Here is a 20609-nt window from a genome sequence, read left to right on the forward strand (position 1 = left end):
AAGTGCTGGGATTACAGGCGTGAGCCACTGCGCCCAGCTCTTAAAGATCTTTTTCTGGCCGAGTGCGGTGGCTCACGCCTGTAATCCTAGCACTTCGGGAGGCCGAGGTGGGCGAATCACCTGAGGTCAGGAGTTTGAGACTAGTCTGACCAACATGGAGAAACTCTGTTTCTAGTAAAAATACAAAATTAGCCGGGTGTGGTGGCACATGTGTGAAATCCCAGCTACTCAGGAGGCTGAGGCAGGAGGATCACTGGAACCCAGGAGGTGGAGGTTGCAGTGAGCCGAGATCGCACCATTGCACTCCAGCCTGGGCAACAAGAGTGAAACTCCATCTCAAAAAAAAAAAAGGTCTTTTTCTGTATTCTGTAATTCTTTTTCTGTGTTCTTCTGTAATTCTTTTTCTCCCTGTATTTCACATTTAGAATTTTCTTTCCACACTCAATGATGTTCTTCCCTCGTTCTGTCTACTCTTCTGATTTTCAGCAAAGGCTTTCCTTAGTCTCAGGCTTCTTGTGACAGTTGATCCCTATCTTGCCTCTACTTAAACTAGCTTAGATGTTTCTGTTCAGCTGTCCTCTGCCCTACTGTCTTGTGTTTTCCTTTTTTTTTTTCCAGCCTATTCTGTCTAGCAGTCTTTATACCTCATTGGTTGTTTTATGATTTGTTTGTTTGGAGACAGGGTCTGGCTCTGTCACCCAGGCTGGAGTGCAGTGGCACGATCTTGGCTCACTGCAACTTCTGCTTCCTGGGCTCAAGCCATCCTCCCACCTCAGCTTCCCAAGTAGATGGGACAACAGGTGCATGCCACCACATCCAGCTAATTATTGTATTTTCTGTAGAAATGGGATTTTGTCACGTTGCCCAGGCTGATCTTGAACTCCTGAGGTCAAGTGATCTACCTTCTTTGGCCTCCCATAGTGCTGGGATTACAGGCATGAGCCACCATGCCCAGCGTTGTTTTATTTTTTAATTAGTTAACTAATTTATTCAACAAATGTTGCTCTCACCTGTTGTGTGTCGGGCTACACTGTGGTCTAGTATAATACTTGGTACATTATAAAGTGATTTTCATATGTAATCTTCATAGCAGTTCTGTGAGGTATAGGCATTTTTAAGTACCTCTGTTTTGTAGATGAGGAAAACTAAGCTTAGACATGTTAAATAGCTTAAATAGACTTGTTAAAAAGCTTAAATAGACATGTTAAATAATATAGGTAATGGCAGAGCTAGCATCATCTGAATTCACTTCCTGTATTTTCTCCCCTACTGACTCTGAAAGATAGATAGTGGATGAAAAACTGTTTAATCACATTTGATAATCCATATTTTAATTTATTTGTATTACTGGATAGACTTTAGATGGCATAATGAAGATGGAGAGCAATAAGCTTGATTTTTCTTTCTCAGCAGTTGACTGAATTTCCTAGGGCTACTCTGTACATAATTTTTGTGTTTTTACTTTTGTTAGGCATTTGAGAACAATCTTTTTCGAGCTCCAATTTATCTTCATAAGATGCCAGAAACTGATTTCCTGATCATTCGGACAAGACAGGGATACTATATTCGGGAATTAGTGGATATTTTTGTGGTTGGCCAGCAGTGTCCCTTGTTTGAAGTTCCTGGGCCTAACTCCAAAAGGGCCAATACACATATTCGAGACTTTCTACAGGTAAGAATGGGAGGATAGGGAGGGGGTTGGGTTGTATATAGAAAGGGTATGTTGGGGCTGGGCACCGTGGCTCACGGCTGTAATCTCAGCACTTTGGGAGGCCGAGGCGAATGGATCACTTGAGGTCAGGAGTTCGAGACCAACCTGACTGACATGATGAAACCCTGTCTCTACTAAAAATACAAAAATTAGCCGGGTGCGGTGACTCACACCTGTAATCCCAGCACTTTGGGAGGCCAAGGCGGGCAGATCATCTGAGATCGGGAGTCCGAGACCAGCCTGACCAACATGGAGAAACCCCGTCTCTACTAAAAATAGAAAATTAGCCAGGTGTGGTGGCACATGCCTGTAATCCCAGCTACTCGGGAGGCTGAGGCAGGAGAATCGCTTGAACCCAGGAGGCGGAGGTTGCAGTGAGCCGAGATCGCAGCATTGCACTCCAGCCTGGGCAACAAGAGTGAAACAGTCTCCAAAAAAAAAAAAAAAATCACTGGAGCCTGAGAGGCAGAGGTTGCAATGAGCACTGCACTCCACTCTGGGTGACAGAGCGAGTCTCCGTCTCAGAAAAAGTGGGGTGTGTGGGTTTGGGAGCACATCAGGAAAGATGAAAATACATTAGAGCTTAGCAAGGGAAGAGGCCCTAGTGAGGACTTTCATCCTTTTCTTTGCCAAATAAAAATAAAATACACTTGGTTTGTTGGGCAGGTTTTTATTTACCGCCTTTTCTGGAAAAGTAAAGATCGGCCACGGAGGATACGAATGGAAGATATAAAAAAAGCCTTTCCTTCCCATTCAGAAAGCAGCATCCGGAAGAGGCTAAAGCTCTGCGCTGACTTCAAACGCACAGGTCATCCCGTTGTGACTAGTTATTTGACTGCCTTTTTCCAAGAAAAGAATTTTGATGGCTTTGAGTTAAAGTATAAGCATATAGTTAATAAAATAGAAATTGATGGCCGTTGAAAGTTGGTAGCAGATCTTCTAACGCTGTGGTTGCTTTTTTGAATTTGGCTGCCAGGAAGTTTAATGTGATTGTTGGATATCTTCTATGAGTTGTAGGAAACTTAGCAGCTGGGGTTTTCTTGGCCAGTCATGCCAACTGTGGCTAGGCCTGTTACAGTTTTGGTTTACTGTCCCTGTTGCTGTCAGTAAATATCAGGGCCTTTGGAATTCAGAATGGTCTCATTCTCTATGTATATGTCTTTTCCAGGGATGGACTCAAACTGGTGGGTGCTTAAGTCTGATTTTCGTTTACCAACGGAAGAAGAGATCAGAGCTATGGTGTCACCAGAGCAGTGCTGTGCTTATTATAGCATGATAGCTGCAGAGCAACGACTGAAGGTGAACACCTTCCTCTTAGACACCACTTGTGCCTGTGGTTTTTTTTTTTCTCCCCCCAGAGAGATGAGAGAGACGACTCTCTCGCTGGCTTAGGGAGGATGGTTACTAGATTATTACCAATTACTAAAAAGTTGAATTTGTGTAAAGTACTTCCTATGTACATCAGTTCTGGAGAAAAACTGCAGTGTAGCTGAATATCAGTGGGAAGGCATAACCAGGAACTTTGGGCATATTGTTTTGCTTTGAAAATGGTGACTAGGTGACTTTAATCTCTTCTTTGCAAGATAAGCATATAAGCAGGGAAAGTACTTGTCAACCTCTCAGGTAGGCAGAGATGATGATGGTGCTGAATGTGTGCTTTAGAGAAGCACAGAATTCTTATAAGGCAGAAAGAAAAGGTCCAGCTGGGGTGGGACAGCACAGCTCTGTCCCACTGAGTTAATGAGTCTCAGTTGTTGAGCATCTCTGTTCAGCTTGCTTATGGGCTGTAACTATCTGTACATCAGCTAGTAAGCTGCTTGGCATGTGGTAATGTATCTTCTCATAGCTTAAGGATGTGCCATGGTGCTAGATATAGTGAAGACTTTATGGAATCCATCTATGCAAAATAGGCTTTGGTATTCTGTACTTGTATTCAGTAAAAAAAGAACTTGTGCTTTGTGTTTTTTAACTGACTGATTTATGCATGGATCTGTCCTCTTCCAGGATGCTGGCTATGGTGAGAAATCCTTTTTTGCTCCAGAAGAAGAAAATGAGGAAGATTTCCAGATGAAGATTGATGATGAAGTAAGGCTTTATACTAGTTTGTATTAGTCATTAATACATCTCGTTTATCCTTTTAAAAGAGACAGCTTTATTGAGATAAAATTAACATACAATAAACTGTACACATTTAAAGCATACTATTTCATGTTCTTGCTTTATTCATGCCAGAAAAAATGATGTAATATATCCAATACTGTACTTTATATGATATGGTTTTTTTCTTTCTTTTTTTTTTTTTTTTTTTTTGACGGAGTTTTGCTCTGTTGCCCAGGCTGGAGTGCAGTGATGGCGTGTCCTCGACTCACTGCAACCTTCACCTCCCGGGTTCCCGCGATTCTTGCGATTCTCCTGCCTCAGCCTCTCGAGTAGCTGAAATTACAGTTGCATGCCACCATGCCCAGCTAGTTTTTTGTATTTTTAGTAGAGCCGGGGTTCCACCATGTTGACCAGACTGGTCTCGAACTCCTGACCTTAAGTGATCCTCATGCCTTGGCCTCCCAAAGTGCTGGGATTACAGGCATGAGCCACTGTGCCTAGCAGGATTTTCATTTCTTCTAGAAAAAATACTTTGACCTGATTTATAAGACTCCACATGATTTTGACCTTGCATATTAATCTGACCTTCTTTCATCTCCTGTCACTGCCTGTCTTATAGTCTAAGCTCCAACCATACCGAAGTTCATTCCGTTTCCTAAATTTCTCTCCCCTTCCAGAATTTTGCAACTGTTATGTCCTCTGTGGAAATATTTTTTCTCCACTCTGCCATTTGACTCTCATCTACAAGTTATTTTCTCTGGGAAGCTTTCCTGGACTTTTCCCCTCATTCCACCCTAGGTTTCGATTGGATGATAATTCTCCTTTCATTGTGTACATATAGTACCCCTTTACTTTTTTTTTCCCCAAGGTAGGGTCTTGCTCTGTTGCCCAGGCTGTACTGTGGTGAGATCACAGCTCACTGTAGCCTTGAACTCCTGGGCTCAAGCAGTCCTTCTGCCTCAGCCTCCCGAGTAGCTGGGACAACAAGCACTCACCACGACACCCAGCTAATAGTTTAAATTTTTTGTAGAAATGGGGTCTCATGGCCAGGCACGGTGGCTCATGCCTATAATCCCAGCACTTTGGGAGGCCAAGGCGAGTGGATCACCTGAGGTCAGGAGTTCAAGACCAGCCTGGCCAACATGGTGAGACCCTGTCTCTACTAAAAATACAAAATTAGCTGGGCGTGGTGGCGCCCGCCTGTAATCCCAGCTACTTGGGAGGCTGAGGCAGGAGAATCACTTGAACCTGGGAAGTGGAGGTTGCAGGGAGCCGAGACCACGCCATTGTACTCCAGCCTGGACTAAAAGAACGAATCTCCGTCTCAAAAAAAAAAAAAGAAAGAAAGAAATGGGGTCTTACTGTGTTGCCCAGGCTGATCTTGAACTCCTGGGTTCAAACAATCATCCTGCCTTGGTCTTCTAAAGTGTTGGAATTATAGGCATGAGCCACTGTGCTTGGCCTCCTTTACTTTCTTACCATGGTACTGATCACAATAGTACTGAACTTGGTTGGCTGTTTTTCCCTCACTGACTTGAGGTTCATGAAAAAGTAGCATGGAGTAGTGTGTAGTTGGTATTCAATAAATGTTCGTTAAATGAATGAAGTGATTATAAAATGAAGCAGAAAATGAGGCCACAGAGAGTGAGTAAAGAATCGTTGTACTATTTTGAGGTTGGAATGAAAAATGAGTGGATATCTAAGAATTTCAGAAATTAAGAATTCTATTGAGGCCAGGTGCAGTGGCTCAGGCCTGTAATCCTAGCACCTTGGGAGGTCAAGGTGGGAGGATTGCTTGAGGCCAAGGGTTCAAGACCAACCTGGCCAACATAGTGAGACCCTATCTCTAAAAAAGAAAAACAATTTTTTTTTTTTTTTTTTGAGACGGAGTCTCGCTCTGTCGCCCAGGCTGGAGTGCAGTGGCCGGATCTCAGCTCACTGCAAGCTCCGTCTCCCGGGTTCACGCCATTCTCCTGCCTCAGCCTCCCCAGTAGCTGGGACTACAGGCACCCGCCACCTCGCCCGGCTAGTTTTTGTATTTTTAGTAGAGACGGGGTTTCACCGTGTTAGCCAGGATGGTCTCGATCTCCTGACCTTGTGATCTGCCCGTCTCGGCCTCCCAAAGTGCTGGGATTACAGGCTTGAGCCACCGCGCCCGGCAAGAAAAACAATTTTTTTTTAATTAAAAAGAAGAAAAGAATTCTGTTGAATGGCTTTTAATATTGAATCTTAGAGAATTGGCCATTTTCTTGTTAATCATATATACTCTTTTTTTTTTTTTTTTTGAGACAAAGTCTCACTCTGTCGCCCAGGCTGGAGTGCATTGGCGCAGTCTCTGCTCACTGCAACCTCTGACTGCTGAGTTCAATCCATTCTCGTGTCTCAGCCTTCTGAGTAGCTGGGACAATAGGTGTGCGCCACCACATCTGGCTAATTTTTGTATTTTTAGAAGAGATGGGATTTCACCATGTTGGCCAGGCTGGTCTTGAACTCCTGGCCTCAAGAGATCTGCCCGCCTCGGCCTCCCAGAGTGTTGGGATTACAGGTGTGAGCCCCCACACCTGGCCTTATGTGTACTTCTGACTGGTCTGTGTGGGCAGGCACATTCACCCCTTGGCTTAATTCTTTAAGAATTTTGCAGGGGTTGGTAAACACTATTCAGGGTCCCAGGAGAGGACAGACCTTTTTGACCAAACCAGTGGCAGAAATAGAATGGACTTCGGTTTAGTGTCACTGGAATGGGGGCCAGTGCTTTGAATGCAAGCATATCAACTATTTCGAGAAAATAGGTTTCATTCTAAAACAGCTGTTTGAGCAATTGGACAATCAAATGTAGTCATTAGTCTAATTTTGAGCATCATGAGGATGAGGGAAACACTGTCCTTAAGAATGCTTATTGAAGCCCAAGGGATAAGGGGCTGAAGGGATACCACTGTTCTTTATTTTTCTCCTTATCCTGGCTGAGCTCTTGACCTCTATTTAATATCATGTTGTAAGTATTGTACCATAGGATAGAAGAGAACTGAGTACTAGGTAGCTATATTTAACTGTTGATTTTTGTGGACAGTTTAAGAAAGCACGAACCCACAAAAATTAAACATTAGAAAAAAAAAGAACATGAAATAGTTTGAAATCATTCTACTCTTGTGGATATTGACTAGACATAGAACAAATGTTTCCCACTGCCCTGAGAATCTTTTTCTTTATCTCAGGTTCGCACTGCTCCTTGGAACACCACAAGGGCCTTCATTGCTGCCATGAAGGGCAAGTGTCTCCTAGAGGTGACTGGGGTGGCAGATCCCACAGGGTGTGGTGAAGGATTCTCCTATGTGAAGATTCCAAACAAACCAACACAGCAGAAGGTGGGATTGTGTTTATTTCTAGAATGAGAAAGTCAGGGGAGAAAGAAATGGGTGAGTGGAGGACTTGGAATGTAGTTAAGTTAGCAGAATGACTTAGATTCCTACTTACAAGGAATTCAGGTTTTTAGGATTCTCACTTTTTTTGGTTTGAGGTAGGATGATAAAGAACCTCAGCCAGTGAAGAAGACAGTGACAGGAACAGATGCAGACCTTCGTCGCCTTTCCCTGAAAAATGCCAAGCAACTTCTACGTAAATTTGGTGTGCCTGAGGAAGAGGTGAGTGTGGAAGTGGAAAACTTAAAGGATACTAGAGGCTTTGTATAGAGAGGGAATTGCTAGGGGGCAGATGTATAGAACTATCTGGGGAACTTTGTATTGTAGGGTATAGTAGGATATAGTAAGCTAGGTCTTAGATATTGTTTCAGGAGTTATCTTTCTATGTAATCTGCTTTGGGATGATTTTTCTTTTTTGGTCTAACTAATTGTGTACATTGGCTTGTCCTTTGAAATCCCTGAATGATTTTTGTGTGTATATATATATGTGTGTGTGTGTGTGTGTGTGTGTTTGTGTGTGTGTGTGTATATATATATATATATATATGTGGCTATTTGTCTTGTAGATTAAAAAGTTGTCCCGCTGGGAAGTGATTGATGTGGTGCGCACAATGTCAACAGAACAGGCTCGTTCTGGAGAGGGGCCCATGAGTAAATTTGCCCGCGGATCAAGGTTTTCTGTGGCTGAGCATCAAGAGCGTTACAAAGAGGAATGTCAGCGCATCTTTGACCTACAGAACAAGTGGGTCGTTTTAGTGCTGCAGAAAATCCAAGCTGGAAAGGGGAGGAGTTCCAGGCACTATTTCATAATAAAGAGGAGGTCACCTAAAAGTTTGACTACCTAGGTAGTCAGATATCCGACGTGTCAGGGTAGTATCTGTTTGTAATACCACCACCAGAGTACCTATTTCCTTCAACCAAACTTGGCAAAATTTTTGAATGGAAAGAGACGCTAGTCTTGTGTTCTAGGTTCCATGACAACTCTTATGGCCTACTTGGGCCTAACAAACAGCACAATGGTAGCAGGTGACAGGTGGGGTTTTTTCCTAAAGGTTTAGTTGTGAGAGGACGTTAATACACTGTTAAAAATGACCAGTGTGCTGATTTATTTATCAAATTGTCTCCAGGAATTCTGAAAGAGTTACTACAATTTTTCAAACTTGTCTTGTTGACCAGATGTGTCGGAAAACTTTGTAAAGCTTTTCTGTTAGGGGCCCCATGTCTTAGTTGATTTTGAGTATGCCTTTTTAAGATTGATTTCCCAATTTTTTACTTTTGCCTGCAACCATATTTCTTTAGCTCTTTCTGCACATTGCTTTTTCTCTTTTTAGGGTTCTGTCATCAACTGAAGTTTTATCAACTGACACAGACAGCAGCTCAGCTGAAGATAGTGACTTTGAAGAAATGGGAAAGAACATTGAGAACATGTTGCAGAACAAGAAAACCAGCTCTCAGCTGTCACGTGAACGGGAGGAGCAGGAGCGGAAGGAACTACAGCGAATGCTACTGGGTGAGGATAGTGGCTTCACAGACAGATAAAGAAGAGAAGGATTTAAAAAGGAGCCTAAATAACCGCAGACTATAACTGAGGGAGATCTGGAGGCAGAAGATGTAGAGGATGCATGTAGAAAAGTCTGTGAGGCCGGGCGCGGTGGCTCAAGCCTGTAATCCCAGCACTTTGGGAGGCCGAGACGGGGGGATCATGAGGTCAGGAGATCGAGACCATCCTGGCTAACACGGTGAAACCCCGTCTCTACTAAAAATACAAAAAATGAGCTGGGCGAGGTGGCGGGTGCCTGTAGTCCCAGCTACTGGGGAGGCTGAGGCAGGAGAATGGCATAAACCCGGGAGGCGGAGCTTGCGGTGAGCTGAGATCCGGCCACTGCACTCCAGCCTGGGCGACAGAGCGAGACTCTGTCCCAAAAAAAAAAGAAAAGTCTGTGAATGGAGTAGAAAGCTTTTTACAATCTGGACTCTAGGATTGTCTGTGGAGGACAAATTTCAGAGATGATGCCACTCCACTACTGCCTCTGTCTGTATCAGGTGCCTGGCCAAGCCTGGGCTATCAGTGCTGTACTTCAAATGAGCTTTTTGTGCATTTATCCTAGAGGGTAAGAGTTTTTAATACAGAATTTGTAAATGAATTTAGGCAGTTATCTTTGAAACTTCTGAAATTACATGTAAAATATGCATATGTGCATTTTATTATTTTTTTGTTTTGGAGACAGGGTTTCATTCTGCCACCCAGGCTGGAGTGCACTGGTACAATCTTAGCTTACTGCAGCCCCCGCCTCCCAGGCTCAAACGATCCTCCTGCCTCAGCCTCCTGAGTAGCTGGGACTATAGGTGCATACCACCATGCCTGGCTAATTTTTGTATTTTTTGTAGAAACGGGATTTCACCATGTTGCCCAGGATAGTCTCGAACTCTTGAGCTCAAAGTGAGCCGCCTGCCTCAGCCTCCCAAAGTGTTGGCATTAGAGGCGTGAGCCACCGCGCCTGGCCTTAAATGTGCGTTTTCTGAGAACATCCATGGCTTTCAGAAGACCCTCAGAAGGAGTCTTAGACCCTGAAAAGAGTTTTAAAATTGTAGAAATTGAGGGTAGGAATAATAAAGACCTGAATTGAGTTGGGATATGGAGGGCATTAAGGATGAAAATCAAGACAACCTTAAGATTTCACTCTGGGATTACTAGAAAGATGTTGGTACCATTGATTAAAGTAGTGCATTTCATGGTCTGACGTGGTGGCTCATGCCTGTAATCTCAGCACTTCGGGAGGTCAAAGTGAGAGGATCACATGAGTCCAGGAGTTTGAGACCAGCCTGGGCAACATGGTGAAACCCTTTTTCTACAGAAAATACAAAAATTAGATGTGGTAGCAGGCACCTATAATTCCAGCTACTCGGGAGGCTGAGGTGGGAGGATCACTTGAGCCTGGGAGGTAGAGGTTGCATTGAGTTGAGATTGCACCACTGCACTCCAGCCTGGGTGACAGGGTGAGACCCTGTCTCAAAAGAAATTAGGAAGGGAATGTGTAGTATGTGGAGTTTGAGGTCCCTTTGACACCCTTGAAGTATACGTGTCAAAGAGGCAGTTGAAAACTTGGATGTAGATATTGCAAGAGAGGATAAAGGCTGATGATGAAGATTTATATGACTTCTCAGTCACAGTAGTCTTCCCTTTGTTTCCTCTTTTCTGTGTAAGTTTTGTGTAATTTCATTGTTTTGGGTGCTTTGTAAAAATGTGATATAGCCCTTCCACCAATGTGGTCATCTATGTTTTCTAGTGTAGTCCTGGAACACAGTATCTATATCATTTGGGAATTAGAAATGTGGAATCTCAGGCCTCACTCCACATCTACTAAATTAGAACCTACATTTGTGGCCGGGTGCGGTGGCTCACGCCTATAATCCTAGCATTTTGGGAGGCCAAGGCGGGCGGATCACCTGAGGTCAGGAGTTTAAGACCAGCCTGGCCAACATGGTAAAACCCCATCTCTACAAAAGTTAGCCAGACATGATGGTGGCTGCCTGTAATCCCAGCTACTTGGGAGACTGAGGCAGGAGAATCGCTCGAACCTAGGAGGCAGAGGTTGCAGTGAGCTGAGAGTGCGCCATTGAACTCTACCCTGGGCGACAGAGTAAAACTCTGTCTCAAAAAAAAAAACAAAAAAATCCTACAGTTGAACAAGATCCCCAGGTGATTCCTATTCGTATTAATGTTTGAGAAGCATATGTTAGACTTTAAGACTCGGAACTTGTTTTTGTAGTGCCATTTTTCCCCCTGAATTGTGTGCTTGGGTACTTTTTTTTTTGGAAACAGGGTCTTGTTCTGTTGCCCAGGCTGGAGGGCAGTAGTGCAACCATGGCTTGTTTACTGCAGCCTCAACTTCCTGGGCTCAAGAACCTCAGTAGCTGGGACCACAGGTGTGTACCACCATACCTGGCTAGTTAAAGGCATTTGTAGAGACAGTGTCTTCCTTTGTTGACCAGGCTGGTCTCAAACTCCTGGGCTCAAGCGATCCTCCCACCTTAGCCTCCCCAAATGCTGGGATTATAGGCATGAGCTACTGTACTCGGCCTTGTGTGCTTTTATTTGTAATGTGATCATCACCCACTGCCTACCTGGCCTTTTCTCTTGCACTGTTGTTCAGAGGAATCTGCTTCTCTATCTCCTATAGCAAACATGTAGTTCTTTGAGGTTCTTTCAGAACTTTTTGTACTTATAAAAGTTGGGAAATTGGCCGGACGTGTGGCTTAGGCCTGTAATCCCAGCATGTTGGGAGGCCAAGGCTGGCCTATCTCTTGAGCCCAGGAGTTAGAGACCAGCCTGGGCAACATGACAAGACCCCGTCTCTACAAAAATTTAGCTGGGTATGGTGGTACACACCTGTAGTCCCAGCTACTCAGGAGGCTGAGCTGGAAGGATGGATTGAGCCTGGGAGGTGGAGGTTGCAGTGAGCCGAGATTGCACCACTACTCCAGGCTGGGCAACAGAGCGAGAGAGATCCTGTCTCAAAAAAAAAAAAAAAAAAAAAAAAAGTGGGGAAATTGGCAGTGCCTAAAATGAAGTCAGGAAGGGACAAATCAGCATATTCTTGGGGATGATGATGACTTCGATGCTTTTTGTAGAACCATAGTTTTGTGGCATGTTGAGTTTCGGTATCTCCACTCAACCCCAAGAAAATGATCATTTGGGAGATAAGGGAAATGTTTGGAAATCTTTTCTACTTACCTTGCAGCAGCAGGCTCAGCAGCATCAGGAAACAATCACAGAGATGATGACACAGCTTCCGTGACTAGCCTTAACTCTTCTGCCACTGGACGCTGTCTCAAGATTTATCGCACGTTTCGAGATGAAGAAGGGAAAGAGTATGTTCGCTGTGAGACAGTCCGAAAACCAGCTGTCATTGATGCTTATGTGCGCATACGAACTACAAAAGATGAGGAATTCATGTGAGTTTGATTTACCACTTCCTTTTTTTTCTTTGAGGACAGAGTCTTGCTCTGTGGCCCAGGCTGGAGTGCAGCGGCGTGATCTCGGCTCATTGCAACCTCCATCTCTCGGGTTCAAGTGATTCTCGTGCCTCAACTTCCAGAGTAGCTGGGATTGCAGACATGCACCACCATGGCCAGCTAATTTTTGTATTTTTAGTAGAGATGGGGTTTTGCCATGTTGGTCAGGCTGGTATTGAACTCCTGGACTCTAGCAATCTGCCTGCTCCAGCCTCCTAAAGTGCTGCGATTACAGGCATGAGCCACGGCGCCTGGCCTAATACACCACTTTTGAGTGTGATACGGAGAATAATAATGGTGGGGAATGGTGATTGGGGTGGGTGCTTGAGTTTTAGTGACAGGGTTCTTCACAGTTGTTTCTAGAACTCTGCTGTAATTGAGAACTATCTTGCCTTTAGATTGGGTTTGAATAGAGCCAAATTACAGGGAAAATTCTATTCGGTATTTGCCACAAGATGAAGGCATGTCTTGTTCCATTTCAGTCCTTTGCATTTTGATTGGTTGGTTTGCAAAAATCTTAGAGATTACTGGCCGGGCGCTCATGCCTGTAATCCCAGCACTTGGGGAGGCCAAGGTGGGCAGATCACGAGGTCAGGAGTTCAAGACCAGCCTGACCAACATGTTGAAAAATTAGCCAGATGTGGTGGCACGCACCTGTAATCCCAGTTACTCGGGAGGCTGAGGCAGGAGAATCGCTTGAACCCGGGAGGCAGAGGTTGCAGTGAGCCAATATCTTGCCACTGCACTCCAGCCTGGGCGACAGAGGGAGACTCCGTCTCAAAAAAAAAAAAAAAATCTTAGAGATTACTCAGGACTTATTCTAAGAGAGTTACCTCGGCAAATGGAAGACCGACTAGGGAGGGAGATGGGAATGGCATGTAGCTCCTTTTATATTAGCGTGAATGGATTAGTCCTGAGATGTTAGCTATCACGATGGCCTTCTTGGTTAAGATTTGCTTATGGTCCTGTGATTTTTCTTCCTCTGCTGCCCACATTGTTCAGTCGAAAATTTGCCCTTTTTGATGAACAACATCGAGAAGAGATGCGAAAAGAACGGCGGAGGATTCAAGAGCAACTGAGGCGGCTTAAGCGGAACCAGGAAAAGGAGAAGCTTAAGGGTCCTCCTGAGAAGAAGCCCAAGAAAATGAAGGAGCGTCCTGACCTAAAAGTAAGTATAATGTGGTGTAATTACAGCTAATGGAGCAAAGGAAGAAAGTATACCTTTTCCTTTAGTTTTTGACATCCTCTTTTGATATCCTCCTTTACTGGGAATGAGGGAAGTATATTGTGGAAAGCTGGTTTGAATTGATGTGACTACTTGGGGGTGTTCTCAGTACTAATGTGAGTGATACTGACAATTCCACACCAAATCTGGTGCTGTTGTTCTCTCTCTTTTTTTTTTTTTAGACAGGGTCTGGCTCTGTTGCCCAGGCTGGAGCACACTGGCACGATCTTGGCTCACTGCAGCCTCTGCCTCCTGGGCTTAAGCCATCCTCCTACCTCTGCCTCCCAGGTAGCTGGGACTACAGGCACATGTCACCACACCTGGATACTTTTTGTATATTTTGTAGAGATGGGGTTTTGCCATGTTGCTCAGGCTAGTCTCAAACTCCTGAGCTCAAGTGATCCTCCTACCTTGGTTTCCCAAAGTGCTGGGATTGCAGGCATCAGCCACCATGCCTGGCTTGTCATTTATTCTTTTTTTTTTTTTTTTTTTTTTTTTTGAGACAGAGTCTCACTCTGTTGCCCAGGCTGGAGTGCAGTGGTGCGATCTCAGCTCATTGCAACCTCTGCCTCCTGGGTTCAAGCGATTTTCCTGCCAGAACCTCTCGAATAGCTGGGATTACAGGTGTCTGCCACCATGCCTGGCTAATTTTTTGTAGTTTTAGTAGAGATGAGGTTTCACCATGTTGGTCAGGCTGGTCTCGAACTCCTGACCTGGTGATCTACCTGCTTCCACCTCCCAAAGTGCTGGGATTACAGGTGTAAGCCACCACGCCAGGCTTGTTATTTATTCTTTTTTGAGACAGAGTCTCACTCTGTTGCCCAGGCTGGAGTGCAATGGCGCAATCTCAGCTCATTGCAACTTCTGCCTCCTGGTAAGCAATTCTTGTGCCTCAGCCTCCCAAGTGGCTGTGCTACCAGGCATGTGCTACCATGCCTGGCTAATATTTTTTTTTGAGACGGAGTTTTGCTCTGCCCAGGCTGGAGTGCAGTGGTGCCATCTCGGCTCACTGCAAGCTCTGCCTTCCCATTAAGCAACTCTCCTGCCTCAACCTCCCAAGTAGCTGGGATTACAGGCGCTTGCCACCACGCCCAGTTAATTTTTGTATTTTTAGTAGAGGCGGGGTTTCACCATGTTGGCCAGGCTGGATTTGAACTCCTGACCTCAGATGATCTGCCCACCTTGGCCTCCCAAAGTGCTGGGATTACAGGCACGAGCCACTGAGCCTGGCCTTATTCTTTATCTGAAATATTTTCTAGGAGTTGAGATAGGTTTGGTAGGTTTTTTTTGTTCGTTTGTTTGTTTTAGAGACAGAGTCTATGTTTACCACTTAGGCTGGAGTGCAATGGTGTGATCTCCACTTACTGCAGCCTCCACCTTCCGGGTTCAAGGGATTCTTGTGCCTCAGCCTCCTGAGTAGCTGGGATTACAGGCATGCACCACCATGCCTGGCTAATTTTTTTGTATTTTTAGTAAAGGCGGGGTTTTAATGTGTTGGCCAGGCTGGTCTCGAGCTCTTGGCTTCAAGTGATCCTCCCATCTTGGCCTCCCAAAGTTGTGGGATTACACACATGAGCCACTGCTCTTGGCCCAGGTTTGGTAGGTTTTTTCATATGTACTTTCATGTCTCTTGTCTGTGTGTATACATTGTGTATATATATTTTTAAATATGTACCTTTAAAATATTATACATATTAAAAGAAGCAACAAAAGTAAAACATACAAGTTGTTTTCCATAACTTAGGATCACAGATACTACTGTGATTGTAATAAGCATCCTAAGATGAGGCAGTTGTCCTACAGTGGAAAGAGCCATGAGCTTGGAAACGGAAGATCTGAATTCAGGTTCTGTTTCTGCCATTTAATAGGTCTGTGACCTTAACCTCTCCAAACTTGTTTTCTCTAATATAAAATGATATGTCCACAGTGTTGTTGTTTTAAATGATACAATTCAGGGGAAGCACTTTATAAACTATAAAATATTCAACAGATGTAAAGAGCTGTTCTTAACGCATACTGAGGTCATGAAGTGTTTTAATGTTCCTTTTTGTATGTGGCATTAGGTAAGTGTGATACAGTATTGGCCCCATTTTACAGATGAAACTGAGGTCTAGGATACCAGAGCTACTCATCTGCAAAACTGAGATGGAGACTTGGTGTTATCGAACGTTTTTCTTGTTTTGACTAGAGAATGGGAATACACCCAGCAGGCTGATTATGCTGCTGAATGTAGATGGGCTTCCAACAGCTTGTCTCCTGCATATTTAATATTTTCATAGTTTACAACTTAAATTGGGAGTGAAGATCTTCTCTTTTTTCTTCTTACCTGAGTTTTAAAGCAATGTTTAGTCTCTGGATTTAATTTTTTTTCCATGTGTCATTTCCATACATGCAGTTTTGTCTGGTGGCTTCTGATTGATCAGTGCATAACAGTTCTATTAGAGCAAAAGTTTTTAAGCTGACTTTGTTTTTCCCGTCTTGTATGTACAGTTGAGCTTTGAACAACATGGGTTTGAACTGCACGGGTCCACTTAATGTGTAGATCATGGTATGTGGAGCCTGTGTATATGGAGGGCTGGCTTTTTGTATATATGGGCTTCACTATTGTGGATTTTGGTATACTCGGGGTCCTGGAACCAATCCCCTGCGTATACTGAGGGACAACTTGCCTGCTTATCTCTGATACGTGTTTCAGCCTACTTACCTCTGACATGTTTGATACTTTTCCTTTTGCAGCTGAAATGTGGGGCATGTGGTGCCATTGGACACATGAGGACTAACAAATTCTGCCCCCTCTATTATCAAACAAATGCGCCACCTTCCAACCCTGTTGCCATGACAGAAGAGCAGGAGGAGGAGTTGGAAAAGACAGTCATTCATAATGATAATGAAGAACTTATCAAGGTTGAAGGAACCAAAATTGTCTTGGGGAAACAGCTAATTGAGAGGTAAGAGATACCAGGCAGGAAGTGCTATGGGACGGATTCATTTGAGATTGGTTTTATTGGTGGCTGGCGGGGGTAGATGTGATGTGTTCTCTGAAATGAAACTGAAGGAACAGGAATTTTGATGGCTTTTCCTCAGTTATTGTTGCCAGTACTGAAAATTATAGCACTCATTAGGTTGTACCACTTGTTTCGGAGCATGCTGCCTAACTTCTGAGTCTGTTTCCTTAGTTACAAAATAAAACCACCCTTACCAGGATAGTTAAGAAGATAAAATGAGACAGACTACAAAGTATACAGTATAGTGCCTGACATATAGTAGATGCTCAGTAGATGTTAGTTATCTCTTCTTGTTCTACTTCTAGGCACTTAATAATATTTGCAAGGTCCCTAATATTGTTGTGTTTTTTTTTTTTTTTTTGAGACAGTCTTGCTCTGTTGCCCAGGCTGGAGTGCAGTGGCTCACTGCCACCTCTACCTCCTGGGTTCAAGCGATTCTCATGCCTCAGCCTCCCGAGTAGCTGGGATTACAGGCACATGCCACCACGCCTGGCTAATTTTTGTATTTTTGTAGAGATGGGGTTTCATTATGTTGGCCAGGCTGGACTCCTGACCTCAAGTGATCTGCCTGCCTTGGCCCCCCAGAGTGCTGGGATTACAGACATGCTGGAATTACCATGCCCAGCCTAATTTTTGTATTTTTAGTAGAGATAGGGTTTTGCCATGTTGGCCATGCTGGTCTCGAACTCTTGTCCTCAAGTGATTCTCCAGCCTCGGCCTCCCCAGGCGTTGGGATTACAGGCGTAAGCCACCATGTCCGGCCTTGTAGTGTTCTAATAAAGAATGGAAGAGACATAGAAACTGTGCTTATACTTGTGTCTTGCCCTCAAGAGAGTTTAATAGACAATAAAATGAAGAAATTGTAAAGTTCTTTCCCCTAACTTTTTTTTTTTTTTTTTTTTGAGACGGAGTCTTGCTCTGTTGCCCGGGCTAGAGTGCAGTGGCCGGATCTCAGCTCACTGGAAGCTCCGTCTCCCGGGTTTACGCCATTCTCCTGCCTCAGCCTCCAGAGTAGCTGGGACTACAGGCGCCCGCCACCTCGCCCGGCTAGTTTTTTTGTATTTTTAGTAGAGACGGGGTTTCACCGTGTTAGCCAGGATGGTCTCGATCTCCTGACCTCGTGATCTGCCCGTCTCGGCCTCCCAAAGTGCTGGGATTACAGGCTTGAGCCACTGCGCCTGGCCTCCCCTAACTTTTTAGTTTGAAAATGACAAACCTACAGAAAAGTTGAAAGAATGTAGTATATAATTTCTCTAAATTCACTAATTGTTAACATTTTGTCACATTTGCTTCATCTTTATATACTTAAAACTTTTTTTTTTTTTCCTGAATCATTTGGAACTAAGTTGCAGGCATCATATTTCACTCCTAAGAAAGTTAACATTAATGTAATAATATATAATATTCAGATCTTATTCAGTCTTCCCCAGTTGTCTCAGTGTCCTTTATTGCCTCTGTCCCCAGTTCTGGATTCGTTCCCAGTTCAAACATTAAATATATTTTGAATCTTTCTTAATCTAGAATGGTTTTCCCTACCTTTTATATTTTTCTTTTTTTTTTTCTTCTTTTTTTTTTTTTTTTGAGATAGGGTCTTGTTCTGTTACCCAGGCTGGAGTGCAGGGGCATGATCTCAGCTCACTGCAACCTTTGCCTCCCAGGTTTAAGTCATCCTCTCACCTCAGCATCCACAGTTGTTGGGACTACAGGCGTGCAGTACCACACCTGGCTAATTTTTGTATTTTTTGTAGAGACAGTATTTTGCCGTGTTGCCCAGGCTGGTCTCAAACTCCTGGGCTCAAGCAGTCCTCCTGCCTCAGCTTCCCAAAGTGCTGGGACTATAGGCATCAGCCACTGCACCCAGCCCCATTTATGTTTTTCATGACATTGAATTTTTTGAAAATTCCAGGCCAGTCGTCTCAAAATATTCCACATTCTGGAATTGTCTGTTCTCTCATTGATTAGATTCCAATTAAATGTTGTTGGCAAGACATTTAATGTCATATTTGGGTGATATACTTACTATACCACATCAGCAAGCATGTAATGTCAGATTTTCCCACTGTTTTGATCATCTTGTTAAAGTGGTGATCCTCAGATCCTATAATAAAGTATGTTTTTTCTTTGTAATTAACATGTTGGTGAATATCCTGTTCCCTGACAATCTTTTAATAGTTTTAGCATCAGTTGATGGCCATTGCTTTATTCAGTTATTTCAGTGGGGGTTCAAAAATGGTAATTTTTCTAATTCTAGCATTTCTTCAACATTAGCTAACATTTTTCTATAAAAAGCTTTCTACTCTCCCTTTCCAACATAGTGTCCCAAATTTGACTCCCTCAAGCCAGATCCTGTGTTTTTTTTTTTCTTTTTTTTTTTTTTAAACGACCCTATAAATATTTGAGAACTTCCTTGCTTTCTGGCACAAGATGTTTTTGTTTCCGTCTCAACGAAGTCTTGCTCCATTGCCCAGACTAGAGTGCGGTGGCGTAATCTTGGCTCACTGAAACCTCTGCCTCCCGGGTTCAAGGGATTCTCCCATCTCAGCCTCCCAAGTAGCTGGGATTACAGACTTGTGCCACCACATCTGGCTAATTTTTGTGTTTTTAGTAGAGATAGGTTTTCACCATGTTGGCCAGGCTCTTCTTGAACTTCTGAACTCGTGATCCGCCCGCCTGGGCCTCCCAAAGTGCTGGGATTACTGGCGTGAGCCACCGCTCCCAGCCTTCTGGCACAAAATGTTAAAAGCTCTCTTTCAAATTTTCCTATCCTATACCTAGAGTCAGCCATTTCTCCAAGAGCCCAGGTTCCTTTTTCTTCTTGAGACAGAGTCTTGCTCTGTCGCCCAGGCTGCAGTGTGGCACCATCTTGGCTCACTGTAACCTCCGCCTCCCCAGTTCAAACAGTTCTCCTGCCTCAGCCTCCTGAGTAACGGACTACAGGCACGTACCACCTTGCCCTGCTAATTTTGTATTTTTAGTAGAGACAGGGTTTCTCCCTGTTGGTCAGGCTGCTCTTGAACTCCAGACCTGAGGTGATCCGCCTGCCTCCACCTCCCAAAGTGCTGAGATTATAGGCATGCGCTACCATGCCCAGCTGATATACATGTATTTTAAATTACAACTTTATACTGATACCTCCAATTTAGTTTATAGATCTTTTTTTCCTCATCTTCCCTCTTTTCATATTTGTCTCCATTCTCAAGAAATAACTTAATTTCTCTATATATTTACTTAGAAATCAATATATTGAGAAATTTGCTCTGTCCTATGATATGTACAAAATAGTTTAAGAATTACTATAATAATACCACTACCACCAACAAACCCATAAAGTAGATTCAAGATGTTTTTCGTAGTTTATTTTTCTTGGACTACATGCCACTGAGGTATAGTTAGGGTATTCCAAACGTATTTGAATCACTTCTTTTTTTGTGTGTAATTTAAGAAATCAATTTGATACAGTTAGAGTCATTTGTTTCTGTTTGTGTTTAGTTTGAGGTTCCTTTTCCCATCCTTGTTGATTTATTTTATTTTTTGAGATGGAATCTCGCTCTGTTGCCCAGGCTGGAGTGAAGTGGTGCGATCTCAGTTGACTGCAACTTCTGCCTCCTAGGTTTAAGTGATTCTCCTGCCTTAGCCTCCCAAGTATCTGGGACTGCAGGCGCATTCTATCACGCCTGGCTAATTTTTGTATTTTTAGTAGAGATGGGGTTTCACCATGTTGGTCACGCTGGTCTCGAACTCCTGAGCTCAGGTAATCTGCCTGCCTTGGCCTTCCAAAGTGCTGAAATTACAGACGTGAGCCACCACACCCAGCCTCCATCCTTGTTGATTTAGTTATTAATATTTGTAATAGTCATTGTTTTTTGAAGCATATTAGAAGAGGAAGATGGGCCGGACGTGGTGGCTCATGCCTATAATCCCAGCGTTTTGGGAGGCTGAGGTGGGAGGATCACTTGAGCTCAGGAGTTCGAGACCAGCCTAGGCAATATAGTGAGATCCTGTCTCTATTACTGAAAAAGCAGTTTTTAAATTTAAAATATGAAGAAGAAGAAAATGTGATACCATGGTCCCTTAAAGTGGAAGAGAAGAAGGTGAATGAGCTTTAATGATTCAGGGAAGCCCAAACTAGTTTGTTT

General features: G+C 43.7%; 1 protein-coding gene across 1 annotated transcript in view; it reads left to right on the forward strand.

Annotated features, from left to right (window-relative positions):
- Window positions 1-20609, forward strand: part of TAF1 (TATA-box binding protein associated factor 1) — a 99349-nt gene that overhangs the window by 20229 nt on the left and 58511 nt on the right. The window contains 11 exon segments of the mRNA XM_030933770.1: window positions 1472-1672; window positions 2378-2519; window positions 2880-3010; window positions 3716-3796; window positions 7024-7173; window positions 7330-7449; window positions 7794-7969; window positions 8559-8737; window positions 11970-12183; window positions 13246-13411; window positions 16205-16416. Of these exon segments, the coding sequence (XP_030789630.1) occupies window positions 1472-1672; window positions 2378-2519; window positions 2880-3010; window positions 3716-3796; window positions 7024-7173; window positions 7330-7449; window positions 7794-7969; window positions 8559-8737; window positions 11970-12183; window positions 13246-13411; window positions 16205-16416 (1772 nt within the window).

This window comes from Rhinopithecus roxellana, chromosome 7 (assembly GCF_007565055.1).
Source record: "Rhinopithecus roxellana isolate Shanxi Qingling chromosome 7, ASM756505v1, whole genome shotgun sequence".
Classification (NCBI taxonomy): Eukaryota; Metazoa; Chordata; class Mammalia; order Primates; family Cercopithecidae; genus Rhinopithecus; species Rhinopithecus roxellana.